Source organism: Pecten maximus, chromosome 12 (genome assembly GCF_902652985.1).
Source record: "Pecten maximus chromosome 12, xPecMax1.1, whole genome shotgun sequence".
Taxonomy (NCBI): domain Eukaryota; kingdom Metazoa; phylum Mollusca; class Bivalvia; order Pectinida; family Pectinidae; genus Pecten; species Pecten maximus.
Window position 1 is genome coordinate 28,937,433 of NC_047026.1, and position 23,602 is coordinate 28,961,034.

The 23,602-nt window shown below is 38.9% G+C and overlaps 2 protein-coding genes across 5 annotated transcripts in view; one reads left to right on the plus strand and one right to left on the minus strand.

The window, feature by feature from the left end:
• Nucleotides 1–23,602, minus strand: part of LOC117339516 (serine/threonine-protein kinase 32B-like) — a 155,268-nt gene that overhangs the window by 80,066 nt on the left and 51,600 nt on the right. The gene's annotated exons all lie outside the window — the stretch shown is intronic.
• On the plus strand, nucleotides 1,872–5,711 carry LOC117339517. Of its 2 annotated transcripts, XM_033901167.1 has the most exons (3): nucleotides 1,872–1,986; nucleotides 3,993–4,978; nucleotides 5,010–5,711. In XM_033901167.1, the coding sequence occupies exons 2-3, from the start codon at nucleotides 4,060–4,062 to the stop codon at nucleotides 5,048–5,050; spliced, it is 960 nt and encodes a 319-aa protein (XP_033757058.1). In that variant the 5' UTR covers nucleotides 1,872–1,986; nucleotides 3,993–4,059; the 3' UTR covers nucleotides 5,051–5,711. The 2 variants fall into 2 exon arrangements, with proteins under 2 accessions (XP_033757058.1, XP_033757059.1); XM_033901168.1 differs by having other exon boundaries at nucleotides 3,993–5,711.

A 23,602-nucleotide genomic window follows, 5' to 3' on the forward strand; every position in this document is an offset into this window, starting at 1 on the left:
AATACAGTACTATAATGTGGAGAAACACTAATACAGTACTATAATGTGGAGAAAGCACTAATACAGTACTATAATGTGGAGAAACACTAATACAGTACTATAATGTGGAGAAACACTAATACAGTACTATAATGTGGAGAAACACTAATACAGTACTATAATGTGGAGAAACACTAATACAGTACTATAATGTGGAGAACGCACTAATACAGTACTATAATGTGGAGAAAGCACTAATACAGTACTATAATGTGGAGAAACACTAATACAGTACTATAATGTGGAGAAAGCACTAATACAGTACTATAATGTGGAGAAAGCACTAATACAGTACTATAATGTGGAGAAACACTAATACAGTACTATAATGTGGAGAAACACTAATACAGTACTATAATGTGGAGAAACACTAATACAGTACTATAATGTGGAGAAACACTAATACAGTACTATAATGTGGAGAAACACTAATACAGTACTATAATGTGGAGAAACACTAATACAGTACTATAATGTGGAGAAACACTAATACAGTACTATAATGTGGAGAAACACTAATACAGTACTATAATGTGGAGAAACACTAATACAGTACTATAATGTGGAGAAAGCACTAATACAGTACTATAATGTGGAGAAACACTAATACAGTACTATAATGTGGAGAACGCACTAATACAGTACTATAATGTGGAGAAACACTAATACAGTACTATAATGTGGAGAAACACTAATACAGCACTATAATGTGGAGAAACACTAATACAGTACTATAATGTGGAGAAACACTAATACAGTACTATAATGTGGAGAAACACTAATACAGTACTATAATGTGGAGAAACACTAATACAGTACTATAATGTGGAGAAACACTAATACAGTACTATAATGTGGAGAAACACTAATACAGCACTATAATGTGGAGAAACACTAATACAGTACTATAATGTGGAGAAACACTAATACAGTACTATAATGTGGAGAAACACTAATACAGTACTATAATGTGGAGAAACACTAATACAGTACTATAATGTGGAGAAACACTAATACAGTACTATAATGTGGAGAATGTCACTTTCCTGCGTTACGTAGTATAGCAGGAAATATATGTCTGAGGGTTTCGTATTTAGTAGTTATGAATATTCATGGATAGGAGCGAGGTGCACGAGTTTTGCGTGAGGGTACACGTGTCTAGGAGAGTACAGGTGAGAATACAGGTGAGATAGTCATTCTAGCCAGAGACCCGCATGGCAGTACACCGTTCTAGTACTAGTTCGAAGATGGACCCTAGAGACATTAACGCTTTAGTTGAAAATTCAGTCAAGGAGTCCCAAAACACCATTTTAAGCAGATTAGGGGACCTGATGTCTTCCAAACTTGATAATTTCCAGCAGGAAATGCATGAGAGTCAGAAGGCTCTCGGTGAAGTTCAGGTTTCAAAACTTGAGCTTTTGACAGCGGATGCTTACAAATTCAACAAAAAAGGAATTGAGGAACAGTTCAAAGTGAATGCCAAAATTGGACAAAAAATTAGAGAAGCGGAGGTTGCCGTGAAGGATAACTCAACCGAACAAGCCCTAGAAAAGATATCTGAAGGTATGAGCATTCTGGAGCGTCGTCAAAAACTCATAAAATTGGCCGATAGTTCGGAGTTGGGGTGGAGAACTGTATCAGAATATGAGACTAATTCCATAGCAGATAATTCGGACGATGAGAAAAAAATGTGGAAAGCCGAAAGTAGAGCTCAAAGAAAATTCAAAATGTCAAGGAGGACGTCATCATATAGGGGCTACAAGCGAACGCACCCTTACATTCCGGAGGTTCAGCAGACCATGACCATGCCGCCGGCCACGTCGGACAACACGAGGAGCCAGAGAATGTTCAACAGGAAGCCAGGAACTTGTTTCAGATGTGGCAAACCGGGACACTGGAGATATGAATGTCAGGAGGCACAAGGCAGACCAGAGGAAAGAAATGAAAAGCTAAGTATTCAGCTTAATTTGTTTGTTGATGAGAGTCATGACTGCGAGAAAAATGTAAACAAAGGTGAGTTCGATTCGAAATCTAATGTTTTGACCACAGTAGGAAGGCTAAGGAAGGCTAGAGATAAATGGCTCGAGATAGGTGCTAGTGAGTCAGTATTAGAAATAATAGATTATGGTTACAAGATACCCTTTTTCACAATGCCAGGGAGGGTCGATTTAACAAATAATAAGTCGGCAAGAGATCACAGAGAGTTTGTAGAAGAAGAAATAGGTAAGTTGATGGAGAAGGGGTGTATTTCAGAGGTGAAAGAAAAACCTTTTGTTGTTAATCCTTTGACAGTTGCAGACAATAAAGAAAAACTGAGGTTAGTACTAGATTGCAGACACATAAATCCACATTTGTTCAAAAACAAGTTTAAGTACGAGGGAGAGGAGGTAGCGAAGGATATTTTGAAAAAAGGGGATAAGATCTTTGGATTTGACCTGAAATCCGCTTACCATCACATAGAGATTTTTGAACAACACAGGTCATATTTAGGTTTGGCTTGGGAATTTGAAACCGGTCGTCGATATTTTGTTTTCAATGTTCTCCCTTTTGGAATATCCACAGCAGGATATGTATTTACAAAGGTAACTAGATCGTTAGTAAAGTATTGGAGATCAAAGGGAGAAAATATCATAATGTTTTTGGATGTTGGTATTGGAGGTGCAAATGAACAGAAAAAAGCAGAAACATTCAGCTTAGAAATACAGAAAGATTTATTAGATTTGGGTTTTTTGATAGCACAAGAGAAATGTAACTGGGAACCTCAGAATAGACTTATTTGGTTAGGATTTTGTTGGAACATGGAAGAGGGCAAAGTCTATGTCACAGGTAAGAGGATAGAGGCACTTAAGAGAAATATAGAAAGCGTGTTGGAGTACACTGCAAACCAAAATTTAATATCGGTAAGAGAAGTCGCAAAAGTTGCAGGGCGGATAATATCAATGCAGCCGGCAGTCGGAAAGATGGTACAGTTAAAAACTAGAGAGTTGTTTACATGTATTAATTCTAAAGCAAGCTGGAATGCCCCAGTGGTCTTAAGCGAGAGAGCCAAATCTGAGCTGAAGTTTTGGTATTTGAACATTGATCACTTAAACGGCATAGAGTTGGTAAATATGACAGAATACTCGTATTCTGTGTATACAGATGCATCAGGAGAAGGATATGGTGGGTATGTGGTAGAGAAAGAAAATTCAGAAGTGATAGGTTCATGGTCAAAAAGTGAACAGAGAAAGAGTTCGACTTGGAGAGAGCTCGAGGCTGTGAACAGAGTGTTGAAGTCCTCTGAGATAAGCCTGGAAGGGCAAGGTGTACAGTGGTACACGGACAACAAAAATGTTGTAAGCATCATCCAGAAGGGCAGTAAGAGAACTCAGTTACAGGACAAAGCCATTGAGATAAATGAAACATGCAATAGGTGTCATATAATGATTAACCCGGTATGGGTTAGTAGAGACAAAAATATTAAGGCAGATGGTCTGAGCAGGTGCTCTGACAGTGATGATTGGTACATAGATTACAAAACATTTAGAATTTTGGATGATCATTGGGGTATACACACAGTTGATAGGTTTTCGAATGAATACAATAATCACTGTAAGAAGTTTAATTCAAGATGGTGGTGTCCAGGTACATCAGGTGTGGATGCTTTCAAACAAAATTGGGCAAATGAAATGAACTGGTGGGTGCCCCCACCTCGTTTGATATGCAAAACTATTGGGAAAATAAAGAAAGATAAAGCGAATGGGACTTTAATTATTCCTATGTGGCAGTCAGCACCATTTTGGCCAAAATTACGGTGCGAGTCTGGGTATGCTGATTTTGTTAAAGAATTTCAAGTATTAGATTCTGAGGTGTCAAAGAAGGGAAGGGGAAATAATGGAGTTTTCGGTAACAGAAAACTGAAATTCAAGTTCATGGCTTTTTGTGTTAAAACCTAGCATTTTATTAAAATTTTCAGGCCTAAATCTGAAGGAAGCTGTGGTAGCAGACCTGCATAAGACTGGGGTAGTAACAGGCAGCCTCATGGACTTGGCCAACAGCATGTCTACACATATTCTGAAATCAAGGGGAGACAACACAGTGTCAAAATATTATGGATCATTCAGGAGATGGGAACGGTTTATCAACACGGAAGGAGGTAGTGCTATACCAGCGCAGCCGGTGCATGTGGCCCTATATTTAACAAGTTTGATAGACAAAAACTGTTCAGTAAGTGTTATACAGTCGGCAATTTATGGAATTAAATGGGCTCACAGCATCAGAGGAATGAATGACCCTACGGACAATCACTATATCAAACATTTACTTGAATCTTGTAAGAGGCAAAACAGTGTGCCAGTGGTGAGAAAGGATATTGTAACTTCAGAGCAGATAGTGAGTTTATGTGAGAAATATGGAAGCTCGAATGATATACTGGTCTTGAGAGATTTAAGCATGATAGTGTTAAGTTTCAGTGGTTTTCTGAGATTTCAGGAGGTAAGCAATTTAAGGTGTAAAGATTTATCTTTTCACGAGAATTTTATGTCACTTTTTCTGGTGAAGTCAAAAACTGATCAGTATCGTCAAGGGAGCAAAGTTTTAATCAATGAAGGGAGAACTACCGGGTGTCCAATTAGGATTCTTAAGAGATATATTTCAACAGCCAATGTAGATTTGAAATCTGGGGAATTTTTGTTCAAACCAGCCTATAGGTCAAAGGGCAAATGTTGTCTTATTAAGAAAAATAAGCCAATTAGTTACACCAGGGCCAGAGAGACAATTTTGGCCAGATTGAAGGAGGTTTGTGGAGATGCAAATTTGGGCTTGCATTCAATGAGGGCAGGCGGTGCATCTATGGCGGCAAGGTCCGCAGTCAATGACCGATGCTGGAAGAGGCATGGGCGTTGGAGAGGTGAAAAATCCAAAGATGGTTATGTAGAAGATACTATTGAGAAAAGGCTGGAGGTTTCAAAGTTCTTAAACTTATAAAAAAAAAAAAAAAAAAAATTATACAATATTTTTCTCGTCAACATAGCCCACAGAATTCTACCCGTTCTTTGTTATTTTCTATAAGTCTCTCGGGCAGGCTACTTCCAAAAAGTATTTTGGTGTTGAGTTATATATATTATATATGGTTTGAGTATATCACAGACTGTCACTTTCCTGCGTTACGTAGTATAGCAGGAAATATATGTCTGAGGGTTTCGTATTTAGTAGTTATGAATATTCATGGATAGGAGCGAGGTGCACGAGTTTTGCGTGAGGGTACACGTGTCTAGGAGAGTACAGGTGAGAATACAGGTGAGATAGTCATTCTAGCCAGAGACCCGCATGGCAGTACACCGTTCTAGTCTATATTGTATTTACATTTATATATACATGTAGGTAGGGTTAATGTTTGTATTGATATTATTACCACTTTTGTGTGAAGATACTGATAGGGGTAAGACGTCAAAAGGTTTTCCAGAGTTTTTGTCTCATTGAGTTTGACCTCTGGTTTTTAACCCTGGACGTTGCGCACAAGCACATGCTGTATATATGTGCTTATGGAGTGATTTGAAGCTTAGCTCAAATTTCATTAGTAAAGTGTGGGAGTGAGAGTAGACAATGTTGTATTGACACTGTATTATTACCAAATATGCTGCAAATAAAAGTCGGTCCATCAAGTCTCTCGGGCAGGCTACTTCCAAAAAGTATTTTGGTGTTGAGTTATATATATTATATATGGTTTGAGTATATCACAGACACACTAATACAGTACTATAATGTGGAGAAACACTAATACAGTACTATAATGTGGAGAAACACTAATACAGTACTATAATGTGGAGAAAGCACTAATACAGTACTATAATGTGGAGAAACACTAATACAGCACTATAATGTGGAGAAACACTAATACAGTACTATAATGTGGAGAAACACTAATACAGTACTATAATGTGGAGAAACACTAATACAGTACTATAATGTGGAGAAACACTAATACAGTACTATAATGTGGAGAAACACTAATACAGTACTATAATGTGGAGAACGCACTAATACAGTACTATAATGTGGAGAAACACTAATACAGTACTATAATGTGGAGAAACACTAATACAGTACTATAATGTGGAGAAACACTAATACAGTACTATAATGTGGAGAAAGCTCTAAGTCAATGCACAAATTCACTTCTGCATACCATTATGTCTCATATCGTTGACCAAGTCTGCAAAAAGGAAATGTTCCAAATTGATATCTGCAACATCAGATATAAAGCAATATATGATGTCCAAAGTAAATACAGACATTTTAGGTGAATTAATTCTAGTCTAAAAGGTACAAATGGTTAGAAAACAAGCTAGTAAGCAATGCTTTCTATGGTGTCTGGGTGTTTGATTATAACTTGATGTTTACTTCCCAGAAGACAACAGCTGGGAAGCTGTTACCATGCAGCTGGACCTTGGCCACTCAGGACCCGTGATCAATAATCATACCACTATGACCAGCCACATATCCAGGTCAGGAAACAAATTATTATGGCCATTGACCATAGGAGTCTTGGAAATTCTGATAATTATGTCGATTCAGCACTAATCAGTGCCAGGCCTCATCTGAAACGTGCTGCGCAAAAACATGGCTGTTCATTGCTGTATCAGTGTATATTTGCTTATCTTTTTGTGTTGATCTACCTTACCAAATGTTTAATATCGGGTCTATGGGCCTTTTGGTTATCAAGAAGAAATTGTTTAAAGATTTTACCATATTTGAACCCTGTAACCTTCAATGAAGGTCAAGGTCATCCATTTGAACAAACTTGGCAGCCCTTCATACTATTACTCTATAGACCCAATATCAGGTCTATGGGCCTTTCGGTTATCAAGAAGAAATTGTTTAAAGATTTTAGCATATTTGAACCCTATAACCTTGAATGAAGGTCAAGGATCATCCATTTGAACAAACTTGGAAGCCTTTCATCCAAGCGTGCTACAAATCCAGTCCCTTGGCCTGTTGATTATTGTGAAGAGGTTAAAAATGTAAATTGTTTATGATACACACCGAACGACGCCGGACAGAAGGCAATCGCAATAGGTCAACAGAGCCTTCATTTCAGGTGACCATAAAAGTAGATATGAAATTATGTTCAATGAATACTTAACTCTTTACGTACTCATTCAAATTTCGCGGTCGCTACCGGAAGTGAATGCTGGGTAGGTCCTTTGTGTATTGGAGCATATGGCTATCACATCAGACGTCGATAAAACGATCTTTTACTGATCTTTTACTGTTGTATAATGCTTAATATTAAATGAAGTTTATCATATGGAACAAGTACTGAGTACGGAAACTCTTTTACCCAATTTTTCCTTTAAAATACGGCGAAATCACCAGGCAGAATCGCGGGAAATGACATGTTAATCGGCACATGTGTCACACATGTGCAAGAAATCATGCAGCCAAAACATTGTTTTTTCGGTGTGTAAAAATATTTTACGTATTTCTTACTTATTTTGATGATAAACGTTACTCAATTATATATATATTATCGTTTTTAATTGTTTTATTGTGTTTAACACCTCAACAATCTCGCAGAAAACGAAAGTAAATTTGAGGCCGCCATTTTGTAGCTATGTAAACAGCTCGGCATGAACCGGCGGAATTCTTTGAAATAGACAATCTTAACGAATGAATTATGCTTCTGGTACGTAAAATATACCATCAATACAATATTTACATTGCTTTTTATTTCTTAAAAACATCATTTCCGTGTCAATTCCTTCGTATGACTATGCTAAACCAGCAAGTAATATCAACATCTTTCGCGATGTTTTACGACGATTTGAGTCGTCACAAAGGATGGAAGGCATGTTAATTGTGACGTGTGTAGTCGTTATGAAGGATACAAGAGCACATTTTTGTGACGTCTGTAGTCGTCGTGAGTACGGAAAGAGTTAAAAAGAACTTCAGCCTGGTTATCAAATTTTGAATCACATTGTATAGTCATATAATGATATTGTTGTACTCTTGTAAAGTATCCTTTGCCATACATAGTTTTTGTCAATATTTATTGCCATAAGCTGTATCATATATTAAACATCAAAAGTTCTTCACTACAACCAATTCAGGATAGATCAAACCCTTTATCGAATCTGTTCCATTTCTCACTTATTGCAGAAAGGCTAAGAAATCAACATTTCTTATGACGCATGCTGAAACTATTAAAAAACAAAGAGGCCAAATGGGCCTGAATAGCTCACCTGCTTCTAGAGTAACTTTAAAGTTGATCTAAGCCATTTAAATGCAGATCTTAACTAATGTTGATGACCACTTTATCAAAATATCAGAGAAGGCTAGCTAGGTATATTGATGTAAGTTAATTTTGAAAGCCTTCATTCCAGCATACTAATTTGGGCAAATAGCAGGTCTGGGGAGTCTCTTGGCTATCGAGAGATGATGTTTAAAGATTTTGACATATTTGACCCCTGTGACCTTCAATTATATTCAAGGTCATTCATTTGAACAAAATTGGAAGCCCTTTAACCAAGCATGCTACAGACCCAATATCATCTCCCTTGGGTCTCTTAGTTATTGAGAAAAGTTGTTTAAATATACATAAAGTACATTAAGTATGTCAAGGTCATTAATTTAAACATACTTGGTAGCTGTTCAACACAGCATGCTACAACCTCAATATCAAGTGCCTTGGCCTCTTGGTTATTGAGAAGAAGACATTAATAAGATTTTAGCCAATTTGACCTTGTGACATTGAATGTAGGTCAAGCTCTCTCAAATTTATTTGAAAAAACTTGAAAGCCCTTTCCCAAACCAAGTTACTTGCCCTATTTCAAGTCGTTGGGCCTCTTCAACTTAGGGTCATTAATAAGAAGTTGTTTAAAGCTTTTAGCTTATTTGACCACTGTGACCTTGAATATGAAGGTCATTAATTTGAGCAAACGTCGTAACCCTTCATTCCAGCAAGCCACATGACCAATATCAGGTGCGTCTTTATTTTTGAGAGGAAGTTGTTTAGAGGAAAAAGTTGATGCTTGACGGACCGTACGGACCACAAAGCCACACCAAGGCATAAGCTCACTTACTGCCTTTCGGGCAGGTGAGCTAAAAATGAAATTTTTTTGATATCCCCCAAGGAGAGTAACCTAGCATTTGCTGGTGTAGGCAATCTTGATACATCCATCCATGATTAAACTGAAGAGATATGATTATTCATTTGGTGAAACTATTTCTGTATTATGGCTTGTGTGTAAGCCTCAGAGAGCACAAACATTACTCTGCCCTGATGACAATCCCCAATATATTCAGAAGCGCACATAAAACCTAGTTATTGCTGTTTTATGACTTAACATAAAACATAAATCCCTGTTGATAATCAGACAATTACTTTGGCCATTAATGAATGGTGCAAATGAGCTTCTGAATCTTACAGATAAGAGTACTCAACTTGGCCAATCGTAACATTAAATGGGTATACCTGATGAGAAAATGACCCAACAGTCTGAACAGTCCTATAACTTGCACGAGTTTGGTGACTGCTAAAGTGTGCATTCCTGGGTAATCCTGTTTTTCTGTGAAGGATCAATTCAATGTCATTGCATTGATCTCCCTACTTGGAAAGGACAATTGCAATGTTTCATGTCAGAGTGTAGCCCTTGGGATCATCAGCTCCGACGCCAGCTTCAGATATACTGATATGACCTAATGGAACCCAGAGAACACAGCTAGTCTAACCAAATAAATCACAGCTTTCTTCTACAAATATTTTTGAAATAACATTCATTTCATTTAACATAATTTCCAAAAAAACTTGAATTAAAACAAAGGAAAATCAATTGTAATTCTGACAAAATAGGAGGTAACTATGTTAAGTTGTCCATACATTCATTACACACAACAATTAGTGAAAGGCTTCAAGCAATCCCCAACAGTTCTCAGATATCACCAACTGAAAATTCTCATCAACACTGATCACAAAGGATATATATAGATCTGTATACCATGATTTTACTGATGATACCAAATACTGAGTCACATTAACTTGAAACAGACAAAAAATAGAATTTTGATCATATCTTAATTGGAAAAAAATGATTGCAATTCAAAAAAAATAAATTTTCTTTTTTTTTTGGTTTTTTTGGCTTTTTTCTGTTAACTTATATTGCATTGAGAGATACCCAACCTGAATTGCACTATGCTACACTACATTTATCACCCATGGGCCAGCTCAGTGAAAAATCTTTTTTTTTCAATAGAGGCTTTTTGATTGGTTCCCTCACATTTTCCTATTGGAATTTTAGCCAATCAGATTGAAGGTAACTTATGCTTTATAGAAACCGCTTATCAAGAACAGTGGCATCAATTAAGTGATCTCAAAAACATGTTTCAGAAATTTAATATCAACAGGTTTTGATCATTTCAGCAGAATATCATTGTTGTCCTTTTGTCTGACAGAGATGTCTTCCTATCAACTAAAACAGGTGGTGGAAACCCTGCAATCAGGCAATTCAGCACATGTGGACAATTGTTATACCAAGACTTTGTTAAATTCTGATACTCTGTTAAGCTTTTTGACGCACAAATTACATGCTAAACACACCTGGGCTGTCATCACAAATACATTGCCATATTAGGTTATACTCATTTAAAACATTAAAGACCTGTCAGTCCAGCTCTATATGTTTATAACATAATCTGCACATCCTCATGGGCATAGCCGTATTATTATAAATGTACTTTTTAATATTTCTCCTCTAATCCTGAGGAGTTCTTACTCTGAAAGGTGAATGTGTTGATTGGTTTCTATTTTTAGAGAAACGTATTGAAACGACGAATAAAGTGTCTTACAATTCTAGATATAACAAAATAATGAAACCTAGGAGATATTGATCAGATGAACATTCCCACAAGTCATTGCGTTATTATTATCGGACAGTATGACAGGGTGAAGTACATATAGTCATGTCCAAACTGTCTGAATCCTGTCTACACTGTTCACCATATTTTTGGACATACATATATAATGGACATCTGTAAGGTTCAAACTTCATAACAAAATCAATGGTTGAGATGAAATCAGCACCAAAGGAATGAAGTCTTATTAATTTGATTCAAATCACTGCCTCCACAAGGGATTATAACTATGGGACCTCTAGCTTATTACACTCCACTGATCGAACTAAATAGAAGATCTCTGTAGCCAAGTGATAAATTGTGGCTATAGTATTTACCAGAGTTACATACTCCTCCTCCAGCAAAGAACTCATCTTCGAGTGTTTCCTAAGGTAACAGCGATGCCTGTGGAGCAAGGCTGAGTATTACTCCTGGGTCCCAACATGGGGACCAATCTAACATGATTAATTAAATGTAAATCACCCCCCTCTGCTAGGGATTGAACCCAGGACCTTTGGCTTACTGCATGGTCTTCTTTTACCTTAAATATGTTGAAAATCAGTAGATAAATATAATAATGAGTTGGCAGAAAACAATTGTCAATATCTGCTTAGTTACAATTATGACAGTAAAAAAGGACCTATCGACCTTAACGGTCACCCAAATTTTTATATATTTTAGCAGATTGGATTCCCATGACCTTGAATTTGAGATCAATGGCATTCACCCACACATGCTACAAGCCATATATCAGGTTTCTAAGTGTGTTGGTTCAAGAAAAGAAGATATTTTAAATATTTTAGCATATTTGATCCCTGTGACCTTGAATGAAGGCCAGGGTCATTTATTTCATCAATAGTGATAGCCCTTCACCCAAGCATGCTATAGGCCAAATATCAAGACCAATACTGTATGAGCATTTTTTTGTGTTGACTCGATTCCTTGACCTATAACTGCAATAACTGCATAAATAGGGTATCACACCCTGGGTTGATAACAGCATTAATACAGTATCACACCCTGGGTTGATAACAGCATGAATACGGTATGCCGATGTGTTAATCTCCTTTTTGCTGACACCCTACAGGTAGAGATGTCGAGAAATAGTCTGTTACTGTGCTGTTAATCACATGGTGCTTTCATTCTCTTAATTAATACCTCAAGTTAGCAAATGAAATTCTATAACTAAATTGTAACAAAACTGATTAGAGCAGAACTGAGTCGATCACCCTGAAGATTCCAAATTGTGTTGTTAAGTCTCATCGCTCCAAAGAGCTGCACTCTAGTGATAGCATGATTGGTTCATTACAATTTCCTTGGATTAACTGTCACAATCTTTAAACCATTTCCAATGACATAAGTGGTATTTTAATTTGTTTTTAACAATTCTACATTAATTTCAACTCTTTGCATCTTGCAATTGAAAGTGTTTTATAAAGAAAGTTGCTAGAGTACATGACAAGCAACAGATATGGGTCACATACTGCTGACAATATCACTAAGGTAAATGTGAAGTAAGCCATGGGTGGCATTGTGGCTATGGGAGAGATTAATCTATTGCTGCTTGGCTTTAGGAAATTAAGTTAACAAGCAAATATGATACAGAAATAGGATAATCTAGGTACATTTTATGCTCGCTTGACTTTTTTTATGATTACTTTTATAAACTGTAAGTATTAACATTTTAGCTTAACAAAGGAGGCCTTATATGTCTGAAAGAAATTACAAAAAGAAATAAGAGCCTTTACATAAATAATCTTGAAGACACATTTATCTGAAATGACATTGGCAATTAAGAATCAGATAAAAAAAACAAGAGTCCAAGAGGGCCTGCTTCGCTTACCTCGATATTTCAGTAATCATGGTGAAATACTCTCATATAAGTCATTTAAATACTTTCCTATTTTACTTAACTATATCTCACTACAATGGTTTAAAGCAAATGTGGACCCAAACCTATCATTCCTAAAGAAAGAGAAGAAGGATTTTCAAGAATTTGCCTTATTTCCTAAAGAAGGAAAAGAAGGATTTTCAAGAATTTGCCTTATTTCCTAAAGGAGAAGAAGGCTTTTCAAGAATTTGCCTTATTTCCTAAAGAAGGAGAAGAAGGATTTTCAAGAATTTGCCTTATTTCCTAAAGAAGGAGAAAAACGATTTTCAAGAATTTGCCTTATTTCCTAAAGAAGGAGAAGAAGGATTTTCAAGAATTTGCCTTGTTTCCTAAAGGAGAAGAAGAACGATTTTCAAGAATTTGCTTTATTTCCTAAAGAAGGAGAAAAACGATTTTCAAGAATTTTCCTTATTTCCTAAAGAAGGAGAAGAAGGCTTTTCAAGAATTTGCCTTATTTTCTAAAGAAGGAGAATAAGGATTTTCAAGAATTTGCCTTATTTCCTAAAGAAGGAGAAAAACAATTTTCAAGAATTTGCCTTATTCCCTAAAGAAGGAGAAGAAGAATTTTCAAGAATTTGCCTTATTTGCCTGAAGTGTTGTTGGTATAGTATTGCAGAAAGTGAAATATGTGGTGATCAACATAGATTGTTGTAGCGCCATGACATCTTGTATCTGAAGACTGGTGTTCTTACACCTGGCTTATTTGTTCTGATAGCGGTCACAGATGATGTCAAGGGCTTTTTCAATGGGCGTGTTTGTAAATAGCTAAACTAGTATATCATCATGCGAGATGAATCCTCCTGGTTTAGGACTGTGGACATATTTTCTGCAAAATCTTTAGAATATATCATATGATGTTCGGACTTTCTAACTAGAGGACCCAGAATGTCTGCTAGGGGCATAGATATATTGTAACCAATGGCACCAGCGTAGTACACCATCTCATACAATATACCGTCTCAGTGTACACATATGTTATACTGGTCAATTAAGTCAGAGGAAGGTAACAGACATGTTATAGAAAAGTCACCAAGATAACAGACCTGTTATAGAAAAGTCACCAAAATAACAGACATGTTATGGAAAAGTCACAAAAGATAACAGACCTGTTATGGAAAAGTCACTAAGATAACAGACCTGTTATAGAAAAGTAACCAAAGATAACAGACCTGTTATGGAAAAGTCACCAAAGATAACAGACCTGTTATAGAAAAGTCACCAAGATAACAGACCTGTTATAGAAAAGTCACCAAGATAACAGACCTGTTATGGAAAAGTCACCAAGATAACAGACATGTTATAGAAAAGTCACCAAGATAACAGACCTGTTATAGAAAAGTCACCAAAGATAACAGACCTGTAATAGAAAAGTCACCAAAGATAACAGACCTGTTATAGAAAAGTAACCAAAGATAACAGACATGTTATGGAAAAGTCACCAAGATAACAGACATGTTATGGAAAAGTCACCAAAGATAACAGACCTGTTATAGAAAAGTCACCAAAGATAACAGACCTGTTATGGAAAAGTCACCAAAGATAACAGACCTGTTATGGAAAAGTCACCAAAGATAACAGACCTGTTATAGAAAAGTCACCAAAGATAACAGACCTGTTATAGAAAAGTCACCAAAGATAACAGACCTGTTATGGAAAAGTTACCAAAGATAACAGACCTGTTATGGAAAAGTCACCAAGATAACAGACCTGTTACTGAAAAGTCACCAAAGATAACAGACCTGTTATGGAAAAGTAACCAAAGATAACAGACCTGTTATAGAAAAGTCACCAAGATAACAGACCTGTTATAGAAAAGTCACTAAGATAACAGACCTGTTATAGAAAAGTCACCAAGATAACAGACCTGTTATAGAAAAGTCATCAGCTATAACTTTATTGGTTGTGTTAAATAACCTTTTATATAGCAATCTTTACCAATTTAAAAATTATGTTTTACATTTTTAGATGTCTTGTTCAGGTTAGGATTTACGTAAATCTTACTCACTGGTTATGCATTTGATAACTGACTGAGGTAAATTTTAATTGATACCAGACAGAAATGAATATTCAGCATGTTTCATCTCTCAACTAAGCTGGTTATCATCTACCTCACCACATTCTCTATTACAGAATATATATAAAAATCAGCATCAAAAAGCTTATGGAAAACACAGGCTAAACAAATTACGTGATTACAAACAACAGGTTTGACCAACGTCGTTAAAAATTGTGGCCTCAGACATAATGTTGGTAGTGCTGTGTTCTATTTCCTGTGTTTAATGTACCAAACACTGTTTCGTTAAGTGTCTCCTCAGGAAGATGTATCAGGAGAGCGCAGAATCCAAATAATAAACATTGATTTCTAGCATGTAACACTGAATAAATACCAACCCTTTAACCTAACATCAAAAATATAGCTTTCTACATGCCAACTCTTATCTCTATGCTGCAATAATTTCTCTATCTCAGATCAACTAAGAATGAACATTTTATTCCAGCAGATATCACAATCCATGACTGTGTAATGGAAAATATCCTAAAAAGAATCTTGTATGTGTAAAATGCTACTTATAGTGCAGCCTGTCTAGACAGCAGAAATATAACATGATATAGCCAAACTGACGTTTACTATATCAAACCTTCAATTAACAGCCACAGCTTCTGTGTCACCAAATGTTACATAATGACTGACCTCACTGTAATGTCTACAGTCACGGTATCTCGGTCACCTGTATGACTGACCTCACTGTAATGTCTACAGTCACAGTATCTCGGTCATCTGTATGACTGACCTCACTGTAATGACTACAGTCACAGTATCTGGGTCATCTGTATGACTGACCTCACTGTAATGTCTACAGTCACAGTATCTCGGTCATCTGTATGACTGACCTCACTGTAATGTCTACAGTCACAGTATCTGGGTCATCTGTATGACTGACCTCACTGTAATGTCTACAGTCACAGTATCTGGGTCATCTGTATGACTGACCTCACTGTAATGTCTACAGTCACAGTATCTCTGTCATCTGTATGACTGACCTCACTGTAATGTCTACAGTCACAGTATCTCGGTCATCTGTATGACTGACCTCACGGTAATGTCTACAGTCACAGTATCTTGGTCATCTGTATGACTGACCTCACTGTAATGTCTACAGTCACAGTATCTGTGTCATCTGTATGACTGACCTCACTGCAATGTCTACAGTCATAGTATCTGGGTCATCTGTATGACTGACCTCACTGTAATGTCTACAGTCACAGTATCTCAGTCATCTGTATGACTGACCCCACTGTAATGTCTACAGTCACAGTATCTCGGTCATCTGTATGACTGACCTCACTGTAATGTCTACAGTCACAGTATCTCCGTCATCTGTATGACTGACCTCACTGTAATGTCTAGTCATAGTATCTCGGTCATCTGTATGACTGACCTCACTGTAATGTCTACAGTCATAGTATCTGGATCATCTGTATGACTGACATCACTGTAATGTCTACAGTCACAGTATCTGGATCATCTGTATGACTGACCTCACTGTAATGTCTTCAGTCACAGTATCTGGGTCATCTGTATGACTGACCCCACTGTAATGTCTACAGTCACAGTATCTGGGTCATCTGTATGACTGACCTCACTGTAATGTCTACAGTCATAGTATCTGGGTCATCTGTATGACTGACCTCACTGTAATGTCTACAGTCACAGTATCTGGGTCATCTGTATGACTGACCCCACTGTAATGTCTAGTCATAGTATCTCGGTCATCTGTATGACTGACCTCACTGTAATGTCTACAGTCACAGTATCTGGGTCATCTGTATGACTGACCCCACTGTAATGTCTAGTCATAGTATCTCGGTCATCTGTATGACTGACCTCACTGTAATGTCTACAGTCACAGTATCTCGGTCATCTGTATGACTGACCCCACTGTAATGTCTACAGTCACAGTATCTCGGTCATCTGTATGACTGACCTCACTGTAATGTCTAGTCACAGTATCTGGGCCATCTGTATGACTGACCTCACTGAAAGGTCTACAGTCACAGTATCTCGGTCATCTGTATGACTGACCTCACTAATGTCTAGTCACAGTATCTGGGTCATCTGTATGACTGACCTCACTGTAATGTCTACAGTCACGGTATCTGGGCCATCTGTATGACTGACCCTATTGTAATGTCTACAGTCACAGTATCTGGGTCATCTGTATGACTGACCTCACTAATGTCTAGTCACAGTATCTGGGTCATCTGTATGACTGACCTCACTGTAATGTCTACAGTCACAGTATCTCGGTCATCTGTATGACTGACCTCACTGTAATGTCTACAGTCACAGTAACTCGGTCATCTGTATGACTGACCTCACTGTAATGTCTACAGTCACAGTATCTCGGTCATCTGTATGACTGACCTCACTGTAATGTCTACAGTCACAGGATCTGGGTCATCTGTATGACTGACCTCACTGTAATGTCTACAGTCACAGTATCTCGGTCATCTGTATGACTGACATCACTGTAATGTCTACAGTCACAGTATCTGGGTCATCTGTATGACTGACCTCACTGTTATGTCTACAGTCAAAGTATCTGGGTCATCTGTATGACTGACCTCACTGTAATGTCTACAGTCACGGTATCTGGGTCATCTGTATGACTGACCTCACTGTAATGTCTAGTCATAGTAACTCGGTCACCTAACCCTGTCTACTAACCCCAGTAACCTAACCTAACCCGGAGTCTCCTAACCCCTGCTACCTAATCTAAACCAGTCACCTAACACAATCACCTAACCCTTGAAGTCACCTAACCCAGTCACCTAACCCAGTCACCTAAACCAGTCACTGAACCTTACAGTCACCTAACCCAGTCATCTAACTCAGTCACCTAACCCATGCAATCTCCTCACCCATAATACTTGTCCAAGTCACCAAACGAAATAACCTTACCCAGTCATCTAACCCTTGCAGTAACCTAATAAAGTCACCTAACCCAGTCACCTAAACCAGTCACTGAACCTTACAGTCACCTAAACCAGTCACTGAACATTACAGTCACCTAACCCAGTCACCTAACTCAGTCACCTAACCCTAGCCCGAGTTTTCTCTGGCCCTGTCACCATGTCTGGTGTAGGGCCAGAGCGCACTACTATATGAAAACGTGGAATTATCCGACACCGTTTGGTGTCGCTAAGAATTTGATGCAAAAACAATAAAATCGGGTGTGACATAACACCTACCTTACATATATGGATAAATGAGATATTTATGTACCCCAAAACACCCATTTAGTCCCATCTAGGCGTTTTATTCCGTCCGTACAGGCCCTCGCTTTACGCTAGTCAAAATTTCATACTGTTGACCCGCCATTTTGTAAGTGACAGTACGACTAACCACCCAAATCGGAACGCAATGGACCGATAAGACCACATATCATTTATTGTGTTTTTCTTCTTACAAAGTTTAAATTATGAAAACTAAGTTGATTATTTCCCAAAAGATGTTATATTCCATCAAAAAAAATCATTATTTATAAATTATAAGCGGTAAAATATATAAAAATAAATGTTGTATTTTTTTTCTTTTCGCTCCATCGCGCACAGATTAGGGTAATTAGGCGAACCGCGACCTACATAGTTAGCAATATGGCGTCGAGTCAAGTATGAAATTTTGACTAGTGTAAAGTGAGGGTCTATACGGACGGAAAAAACACCTAGATGAGACTAAATGGGTGTTTTGGGGTACATAAATATCTCATTTATCCATATATGTAAGGTAGGTGTTATGTCACACCCGATTTTATTGTTTTTGCATCAAATTCTTAGCGACACCAAACGGTGTCGGATAATTCCACGTTTTCATATAGTAGTGCGCTCTGGCCCTACACCAGACATGGTGACAGGGCCAGAGAAAACTCGGGCTAACCTAACCCATGCAATCTCCTCACCCATAATACTTGTCCAAGTCACCAAACGAAATAACCTAATCAAGCCATCTAACCCTTGCAGTAACCTAATAAAGTTACCTAACCAAGTCACCTAAACAAGTCACCTAACCAAGTCACCTAACCAAGTCACCTAACCAAGTCACCTAACCAAGTCGCCTAAACAAGTCATCTAACCAAGTCACCTAATTTACTCACCTAACCAAGTCATCTAACCAAGTCACCTAACCTCACAGTCACCTAACCAAGTCATATAACCATTGCAGTCACCTAACCAAGTCACCTAACCAAGTCACCTAAACAAGTCACCTAACTTACTCACCAAACCCAGTCACCTAACCCAATCATCTAACCCTTGCAGTCACCTAACCCAGTCACCTAACCCATGCAATCTCCTCACCCATAATACTTGTCCAAGTCACCAAACGAAATAACCTAACCCAGCCATCTAACCCTTGCAGTAACCTAATAAAGTTACCTAATCCAGTCACCTAACCAAGTCACCTAACCAAGTCATCTAAACAAGTCACCTAAACAAGTCATCTAACCAAGTCACCTAACCAAGTCATCTAACAAAGTCACCTAACCAAGTCATCTAACAAAGTCACCTAACCAAGTCATCTAACAAAGTCACCTAACCAAGTCATCTAACAAAGTCACCTAACCAAGTCATCTAACCCTTGTAGTCACCTAGCCAAGTCACATAACCCAGGCACCTAACCTTACAGTCACCTAACCTTACGGTCACCTTACCCAGTCTCCTAACCTCACTTACCTTATCTTAACCAAGATCTTATCCAGTAACAGAGCACAGTCTCTTAACACCAGTTACCTGACCTATTCTGTTACCCTGGGTCACCTAACCCTTGCAGTCACATAACCCAGTCACCTAACCCTTGCAGTCACCTAACCCTTGTAGTCACCTAACCCTTGTAGTCACCTAACCCTTGTAGTCACCTAACCCTTGTAGTCACCTAACCCTTGTAGTCATCTAACCCTTGTAGTCACATAACCCTTGTAGTCACCTAACTCTTGTAGTCATCTAACCCTTGTAGTCATCTAACCCTTGTAGTCATCTAACCCTTGTAGTCACCTAACCCTTGTAGTCATCTAACCCTTGTAGTCACATAACCCTTGTAGTCATCTAACCCTTGTAGTCATCTAACCCTTGTAGTCATCTAACCCTTGTAGTCATATAACCCTTGTAGTCACATAACCCTTGTAGTCATCTAACCCTTGTAGTCATCTAACCCTTGTAGTCACCTAACCCTTGTAGTCACATAACCCTTGTAGTCATCTAACCCTTGTAGTCATCTAACCCTTGTAGTCATCTAACCCTTGTAGTCACCTAACCCTTGTAGTCATCTAACCCTTGTAGTCATCTAACCCTTGTAGTCATCTAACCCTTGTAGTCATCTAACCCTTGTAGTCACCTAACCCTTGTAGTCATCTAACCCTTGTAGTCATCTAACCCTTGTAGTCACCTAACCCTTGTAGTCACCTAACCCCTGTAGTCACCTAACCCTTGTTGTCACCTAACCCTTGTAGTCATCTAACCCTTGTAGTCACCTAACCCTTGTAGTCATCTAACCCTTGTAGTCACCTAACCCCTGTAGTCACCTAACCCAGTCACCTAACCCAGTCACCTAACCCTTGTAGTCACCTAACCCTTGTAGTCACCTAACCCTTGTAGTCATCTAACCCAGTCACCTTACCCTTGTAGTCACCTAACCCTTGTAGTCACCTAACCCAGTCACCTAACCCAGTCACCTTACCCTTGTAGTCACCTAACCCAGTCACCTAACCCAGTCACCTAACCCTTGTAGTCACCTAACCCTTGTAGTCATCTAACCCTTGTAGTCATCTAACCCTTGTAGTCATCTAACCCTTGTAGTCACCTAACCCTTGTAGTCATCTAACCCTTGTAGTCACCTAACCCAGTCACCTAACCCTTGTAGTCACCTAACCCAGTCACCTAACCCTTGTAGTCACCTAACCCTTGTAGTCACCTAACCCAGTCACCTAACCCTTGTAGTCACCTAACCCTTGTAGTCACCTAACCCTTGTAGTCACCTAACCCCTGTAGTCACCTAACCCTTGTAGTCACCTAACCCTTGTAGTCACCTAACCCTTGTAGTCACCTAACCCTTGTAGTCACCTAACCCCTGTAGTCACCTAACCCTTGTAGTCACCTAACCCAGTCACCTAACCCCTGTAGTCACCTAACCCTTGTAGTCACCTAACCCTTGTAGTCACCTAACCCCTGTAGTCACCTAACCCTTGTAGTCACCTAACCCAGTCACCTAACCCTTGTAGTCACCTAACCCTTGTAGTCACCTAACCCTTGTAGTCACCTAACCCTTGTAGTCACCTAACCCTTGTAGTCATCTAACCATTGTAGTCATCTAACCCTTGTAGTCATCTAACCCTTGTAGTCATCTAACCATTGTAGTCATCTAACCCTTGTAGTCATCTAACCCTTGTAGTCACATAACCCTTGTAGTCACCTAACCCTTGTAGTCACCTAACCCGTGTAGTCATCTAACCCTTGTAGTCACCTAACCCTTGTAGTCACCTAACCCTTGTAGTCACCTAACCCAGTCATCTAACCCTTGTAGTCACCTAACCCAGTCACCTAACCCTTGTAGTCACCTAACCCTTGTAGTCACCTAATCCAGTCACCTAACCCTTGTAGTCACCTAACCCTTGTAGTCACCTAACCCTTGTAGTCACCTAACCCTTGTAGTCACCCAACCCTTGTAGTCACCTAACCCTTGTAGTCACCTAACCCTTGTAGTCACCTAACCCAGTCACCTAACCCTTGTAGTCACCTAACCCCTGTAGTCACCTAACCCAGTCACCTAACCCAGTCACCTAACCCTTGTAGTCATCTAACCCTTGTTGTCACCTAACCCAGTCACCTAACCCTTGTAGTCACCTAACCCTTGTAGTCACCTAACCCTTGTAGTCATCTAACCCTTGTAATCACCTAACCCTTGTAGTCACCTAACCCCTGTAGTCACCTAACCCAGTCACCTAACCCAGTCACCTAACCCAGTCACCTAACCCTTGTAGTCACCTAACCCTTGTAGTCACCTAACCCTTGTAGTCACCTAACCCAGTCACCTAACCCAGTCATCTAACCCTTGTAGTCACCTAACCCTTGTAGTCACCTAACCCAGTCATCTAACCCTTGTAGTCACCTAACCCTTGTAGTCACCTAACCCTTGTAGTCACCTAACCCCTGTAGTCACCTAACCCTTGTAGTCACCTAACCCAGTCATCTAACCCTTGTAGTCACCTAACCCTTGTAATCACCTAACCCTTGTAGTCACCTAACCCCTGTAGTCACCTAACCCTTGTTGTCACCTAACCCAGTCACCTAACCCAGTCACCTAACCCAGTCACCTAACCCTTGTAGTCACCTAACCCTTGTAGTCATCTAACCCTTGTAGTCATCTAACCCTTGTAGTCACCTAACCCTTGCAGTCACCTAACCCTTGTAGTCACCTTACCCTTGTAGTCACCTTACCCTTGTAGTCACCTAACCCTTGTTGTCACCTAACCCAGTCACCTAACCCAGTCACCTAACCCAGTCACCTAACCCTTGTAGTCACCTAACCCTTGTAGTCATCTAACCCTTGTAGTCATCTAACCCTTGTAGTCACCTAACCCTTGCAGTCACCTAACCCTTGTAGTCACCTTACCCTTGTAGTCACCTAACCCTTGTAGTCATCTAACCCTTGTAGTCACCTTACCCTTGTAGTCATTTAACCCTTGTAGTCACATAACCCAGTCACCTAACCCTTGTAGTCACCTAACCCTTGTAGTCACCTAACCCTTGTAGTCATCTAACCCAGTCATCTAACCCAGTCACCTAACCCTTGTAGTCACCTAACCCTTGTAGTCACCTAACCCTTGTAGTCACCTAACCCCTGTAGTCACCTAACCCTTGTTGTCACCTAACCCTTGTTGTCATCTAACCCTTATAGTCACCTAGCCCTTGTAGTCATCTAACCCTTGTAGTCACCTAACCCTTGTAGTCACCTAACCCTTGTAGTCACCTAACCCTTGTAGTCACCTAACCCTTGTAGTCACCTAACCCTTGTAGTCACCTAACCCTTATAGTCACCTAACCCTTGTAGTCATCTAACCCTTGTAGTCACCTAACCCTTGTAGTCACCTAACCCTTGTAGTCATCTAACCCTTGTAGTCACCTAACCCTTATAGTCACCTAACCCTTGTAGTCATCTAACCCTTGTAGTCACCTAACCCTTGTAGTCACCTAACCCTTGTAGTCACCTAACCCTTGTAGTCATCTAACCCTTGTAGTCACCTAACCCTTGTAGTCACCTAACCCTTGTAGTCATCTAACCCTTGTAGTCATCTAACCCTTGTAGTCACCTAACCCAGTCACCTAACCCTTGTAGTCACCTAACCCTTGTAGTCACCTAACCCTTGTAGTCACCTAACCCAGTCACCTAACCCAGTCACACTACATTTATTGCTTTTATATGTCTCAAAGACAACAATATTACCCCGGTTTAAATGCCTATCCCTTTGTAGAATACATACTTTACTTATGAGCAGAATTTGTCAAAGGATCACTGTAAGACAAAAAAGAGGCCCAGAGGGCCTGTATTACTCACCTGGTTTATTAGAACAAACTTCAAAATAATGCCCATGTTCCATTATATTTAATAGCTTTATTTGTTGATGTCTAACAATGCTATGTGAATGATTATTGGATGGTGATGTCAACTGCTTAAAAGATATACTCATGATCAGTAACTCAGAAACGAAGTCAAGACTCAACATGATTGTGTTTGATATATATGGTTAGGGG

Bases quoted from the DNA above. Each gene is read 5' to 3' on its own strand.
- LOC117339517 (XM_033901167.1), top strand. From the start codon at position 4,060: ATGGACTTGGCCAACAGCATGTCTACACATATTCTGAAATCAAGGGGA. The intron at 4,979-5,009 runs AGGTTTCAAAGT...CTTATAAAAAAA, and splicing joins TACTATTGAGAAAAGGCTGG to AAAAAAAAAAAAATTATACA.